We start from the raw sequence: 5,752 nt of genomic DNA, 5'->3' as shown, positions 1-5,752 counted from the left end.
ACAAATCCATAATCCCAATTCAATATTTCTATACCAACAAATTACACAATCTAATTCTTCATATACATCCTTCATCAATTTACAACATCATCACATTACTACCATAGCATCACCATCATATATCACAATTATCATCCACACGATCAATACCCATTTAATCATTTATATTCATTACCCAACATCAACAATTCTATTCATAATTCATCAAAATTATCATATTCATCAAAATCATCATACATCATCAATCCAACAATTATCAACAACTAATTCAATCCTATCCCCAATCTAACATTATATAACATGCAAAAATATCACAAGGGCTAACCCAAAATATGAAACCACAATAGATAGAAGATACATACCTTACCCAATGATATTAGGGATAAAACCCAATAATATTCCAATGCTAGATCACCCCTAAACAAACAAGATCACAAAATCTACTCAAGAACTAGAACAAAAAATGCAAAACTATTAGGGATAGAAAATGGAGCATGGATTTAGAAAATCTTACCACTTTTTCTAGCTATAAATGAAAAGCTCAACGAGAGCTTCACGTGGCCCCAAATGGCTCGTCAATCAGATTTCCGTAGCTCAAATTATGGCCAAATGAAGGAGGAGATAAATAGTAACTTCTCTTCTCTTCTCTCTTCACAACCAACCGCACCCCTATCTTGTTTTAGGGCTAGAAATGAGCTGAAATGATCATTAGTTGTGCTTATATATGTTGGACTTGAGCCCAACTTGGGCCCGATCCAATTTGTTTGCGTTTTAGGTCCGTTTGGCCCAACTTTTGGCCAAAACCTTTAGAATTAGTGTCTGGTTTTCAATTCAAAATTATTTTTATCCTTTCAAAATAATAAATTCAATTTTCATAGCCTTATTTTTCTCAATACGTAGTACCGAACAAACTAGAGCCGGTACTGCCGGTACTACCAACTTAAGCACTGGTATGCATTTTTTAAAAAGTTTTCGCAAAACATTTTTTTTTCCACTCAGAAAAATTCATTGAATTCAAATTTCACATTTTTATTTAAAAAAAACACCTCTATATTTTTAAACCTATTTTGGGCAACTAAATTATTATTTTATTAAAGGAGTTAATACGGTTCTTATAAGAGGCGTGATGACAGTGAACGGTGGTGAAAGAGAGAGAAAGAGAGGGTTTTCCGATCAAATTAAAAAGAGGAAGATGAAAGGGTTCAGTATGTGTACCGAAGGAACTAAAATGATGTCGTTTAATCATCCCAAGTCATCTTTTCGGTGACATAAACGGACAGAGGGGTCAAATTGATTCACGCCTTGAAATTTTTTTAATAATAAGAGAAGAATATATTTTTTAGTAGAATTAAAATGTGACTAATTTAAATGCAAAAGAGTTAGTGTAATTAGTAGAAAAAATTGGATAGTTAAAGCATAATTAAGTAAAGTTTATGAACTAAATTATAACTAATTAAAATTTTGAGATTACACGTAAGATGTAAGGGTAATATTTAGAAATGAAAAAATGTAAAAAAAAAGTAAGTAAAGATTGAGGTAAGTGCCGTAAAATTTAAGAATATAATAGTAATTATAATAACAGACGTAGAAAGATAATTTAATAGTTTAAACTCTAGGGACTTCTTCATAAAATATTTAGAAAAAGGCTTGAGAAGAGGTCTATAATTGGTTATAGTACTAAAGAAATATTAAGAATATCAAGGGAAGACATTAATACAAGAGAAAAACGAAACAAGATTATCAAAAGTGGGCTAAGCCCTAAAAGACCTAAGTTAGGCAAGTGTAGGAGACAAAGATTGATTAAAATTATAATAGAAAATAGAGAAAGAATAATAACAAATGAGAATAATAGACGGAAAAATGGATATCGAAGAATGTAATTGAGAGAAATGAATAACAGAAAAAGAGAAACTAAAAGGAGTTATAGTAATGAGAACTGAAAATTGAATGAAATGATTAATGAAAAAGGAACAGAGAAAGAATTGAAAAGGATTTTTAGAAAAGAAAAACTGAAAGGTAAATGTTCATCAGGCCTTAGTGCCGATTGTATAGTAGGGATCCCCACAGACTAAGAACTACTATCCAGGGTACGCATATCTATTGAAAAAGGGTTAAAAGTCAACTGATGTGACTTCAGTCATACAACTTATATGAAACTGATGCAACTGAAAAGCCATATTTGAGACTTGTGCCCAAGTAATGTCGGGTTGTAGGGTGTAAACGAATACGTGAGTTCATGGCATGCATAAGACAGACATACATCATATTTGTTTGCCACATATATTCCTTGATGTATATTTTGAACGTGCGTGTGCTTTTTTGTTGTATTCTATATTCTATATTTTTTGTTTGTTTACTAATTTTCTATATTTTTTATTTATCTACTATTTCTTGCTTTTATGTTCAAGTACGGTTATTTGGTAATAATAAAGAATTAATGAACTTAACTAACAACTCCAACCTTACTAAGAACCCCTAAGTTTTTATCCCCTTTCCTTCTCCCTTCATATGGAGCACCGGCGGCCGAGTAATAATGTGTCATCGTGCGGAAGGGTGATGGATGATATCATGCATTTTGATGACGTTCAGCTTAGCCCGAGTTTTGAAGACCTAGAGTGTTTTTTTCCCTTGCCTTTGTAGTTTAGAGGGACTAGGGGATGTCATATATATAAGTAAATAGTTAATAGCTAGCTACTCCTAATGATGTTAATCAACATTTAATGTTTGTACATGAAAGTTCAGATTCTGTTTTATTTGTGATTTTATCTTTGAATATTTTTGCTTACCAAACCGAATGTTTTCAAGAAAAATTTTTTTCGGTAAAATAACCATGCTCTAATAACGAAACAAGCTCATATAATAAATATCAGATAATAAGTAAGATAAGTTAGTGACGCTTAGTTTCTAGTGTGATCATGACATGTTAGAAATTAGATCGTTACATGTCGCGTCTCCTTGCTCCTGTGCCACTGTGTGTCTTTCATCATCCTCGCCGTGTCCTCATTCGACAGGGCTTGCATTGTTGCTCGCGTCGCTGCTTCCTCTCACTTACCAGTCTTTGTATCACTGTGCTTGGTCTCCCTTTCTTCTCCCGCATTCTGCCTTCACATTATCAGGTATGTTTTTTGATTTTTTTTGTTTCAATGATTAGATTATAATATGTTGATTTGTTGCTATTTTTATATGATTATGGTGAATTGAGTTGTTGCTTTTATATGATTATGGCGAATTGAGTTTTGCTCTTTCTAAAAGGATTTTTTTTTTATTTTCCTTTTCAGACAACAAAAAAATTAAATATTGAAGAGGAGGAAGAAGAAGAATGATTACTTGAGGTTTGTGTAACAAGGTTAGAGAGAAAGCACAGGAGATTTAGGGATGAAATTGAAGAGGAGAGACCGTTTGTGTAATGAAGGAACAGTAAAACAACATAGTTTAGGCTCGAATAGCAAAACGACATCGTTCAATCATGTCACATTATTTTTTCGGTGACGAAATTAGAGGGAAAGACCAACTTGAGTCATGCCTTAAAATTTTAAGATACAATTTAGTTCAATTAAAAATTAGAGGACTAAATTAGATTGGGAGTCAAATTTCAAGAACCAAACCATTTTAAATATTAAGACTACGTAAAATATATCATTATATACAACTCACAGCAAAAGAAAACTGGCGAAGCAAAAGGAAAAACTGAGACGGTGCAGACCCAAACATAAAAACAGGTGTGTCAAAAGAATTTTAAATGATTTTTAACTCTTAGAATGTTAGGGAGTTAAGGGGTGATGGTAAGATAAGAATGGTGAAAGAATTAAAGGAAAAAAATAGATTAGACATGCTGGGTTGATTGAGACCAAAAAGCAAGTAGTGACCAGATTTGATATTGCAAGAATTTGGGGCCGAGAGGGTGCAGGGTGGGATTTTGTAGGCTCTGATGGTGCAACGGATGGACTCTTGCTAATGTGGGATGAATCCATATTTAAAATGAATAATTGCTATAAGGGGGAGAGATGGTTGTGTGTTGAAAGGGTCTTGGTAAAGAATAATTTCAATTGTACTATTTTCTTGGTCTATGGTGCACATAATTGGGAGGCGAAGCTTCAGGTGTGGAAAGAGCTGAGTTACATGGCTGGGTTATGTCAGGTCCCTAGTTGCTATATAGGAGACTTTAATGAAATAGTGCATGTGGATGAAAAGCAAGGTACTAATTATCTACCTAGATCGGCAGAAGAATTCAAGAGTTGGTTACAGGATATGGATCTAGTGGATCTGCCGCTCACAGATCGCAAGTTCACATGGTTTCGGGGACACTCTTGCAGTCGTATAGATAGAGCTTTGGTTAGCGTGGAGTGGTTAGAAGAGTTTCCCGAGACTAGGATACGCGGTAGACCAAGGGGTTTATCAGATCACAGTCCTTTAATGTTAGAATACATGAAGCAGAGGGGGTGTCCAAGGCCGTTCTGGAGTCTAGATTCATGGTTTACTCATGAAGGCTTTCTCAACTTGAAGAAGGATGAGTGGAGAGGTTTAGGGTAGATGCAGTTCACAGACAAGTTGAAGGCTTTGACGATTCCATTAAGGAATTGGCATAAGGCTATTTTTGGGGATATGGACAAGAAGATTACGAAGTTTGAGGAAGAAATTAAGAAGAATGATGACCTGGTAAGTAATGGGGTGTATGATGGAACGATGGAGGCTAGAAGGAAGGCCCTGGTTACCTACTGTGAGAGGTGGTATGTCAGAAAGAAAATCTATTGGAAACAGCTGTCTCGGTCTCAGCAAGCAAATGAGATGGACAAAAATACAAGATACTTTCACAACATAGCTTCAGCAAGAAGGAGGAATAATAGGATTGACACACTTTCAATCAATGGCAGGCTGGTCAGGAATCAAGCCAGAATAAAACTTGCTATCAAGGAATACTACAATGATTTATATCATCGGGATAATTCTCATATGATGGCCTTTAGAGATGGTCTGGTGAGTAGGATAGAGCAGGAAGACTCTGTAAATTTAGAGGCGTTGCCGACAGCTGAGGAGATTAGGAAAGCTGTGTGGGATTGTGAGTCTTCTAAGGCACCAGGTTATGATGGGTACAACATGAATTTTATTAAGAGGTGTTGGGGTGAGATTGGATCAGAATTCACGGCTGCAGTGATGGGATTCTTTCAGTCGTCAAGGCTGCCGTCAGATTGCAACATCACTTGGGTGGCGTTGGCACCTAAGTTCATTAGGGTAAGAGAGATTAAAGATCTGCATCCTATCAGTATGTTTGGTTGCATTTACAAGGTTATCTCTAAGGTTTTGGTTAGGAGGATGCGATTAGTGATGCCAGTATTAGTGGGAGAAACTCAGAGTGCATTTGTAAAGGGCCGAAAACTACATGATAGAGCACTCATCGAATGTGAAACGGTAAACTGGCTTAAAGTGAGAAAAAAGGAGGCAGCAATAATCAAGCTTGATTTTCAAAAAGCATATGATAGAGTCAAGTGGAGCTTTGTAGAGATTGTCTTACAAAAGATGGGGTTTGGCCAGAGATGGATGATGAGCGGATAATTTATATACTTTTTGGCATTGTTTTTAGTATGTTTTTGGTATGATCTAGTTAGTTTTTAGTATATTTTTATTAGTTTTTAGTTAAAATTCACTTTTCTGGACTTTACTATGAGTTTGTGTGTTTTTCTGTGATTTCAGGTATTTTCTGGCTGAAATTGAGGGACCTGAGCAAAAATCTGATTCAGAGACCAAAAAGGACTGC

At 35.2% G+C, this 5,752-nt stretch overlaps 1 protein-coding gene across 1 annotated transcript; it reads left to right on the top strand.

Moving 5' to 3' along the window:
* The first annotated feature begins 4,530 nt into the window (after nt 1-4,530).
* On the top strand, nt 4,531-5,550 carry LOC130980956 (uncharacterized). Its single transcript, XM_057904595.1, has one exon. It carries the CDS (start codon nt 4,531-4,533, stop codon nt 5,548-5,550), a length of 1,020 nt encoding a protein of 339 aa, XP_057760578.1.
* Nucleotides 5,551-5,752: the final 202 nt, after the last annotated feature.

This window comes from Arachis stenosperma, chromosome 5, assembly GCF_014773155.1.
Source record: "Arachis stenosperma cultivar V10309 chromosome 5, arast.V10309.gnm1.PFL2, whole genome shotgun sequence".
Classification (NCBI taxonomy): Eukaryota; Viridiplantae; Streptophyta; class Magnoliopsida; order Fabales; family Fabaceae; genus Arachis; species Arachis stenosperma.
Note: the sequence above shows the minus strand (reverse complement) of the source record. Positions and strands in the feature narration are given on the sequence as shown.

Coding starts and splice junctions, on each gene's coding strand:
- LOC130980956 (XM_057904595.1), top strand. CDS start 4,531: ATGCAGTTCACAGACAAGTTGAAGGCTTTGACGATTCCATTAAGGAAT.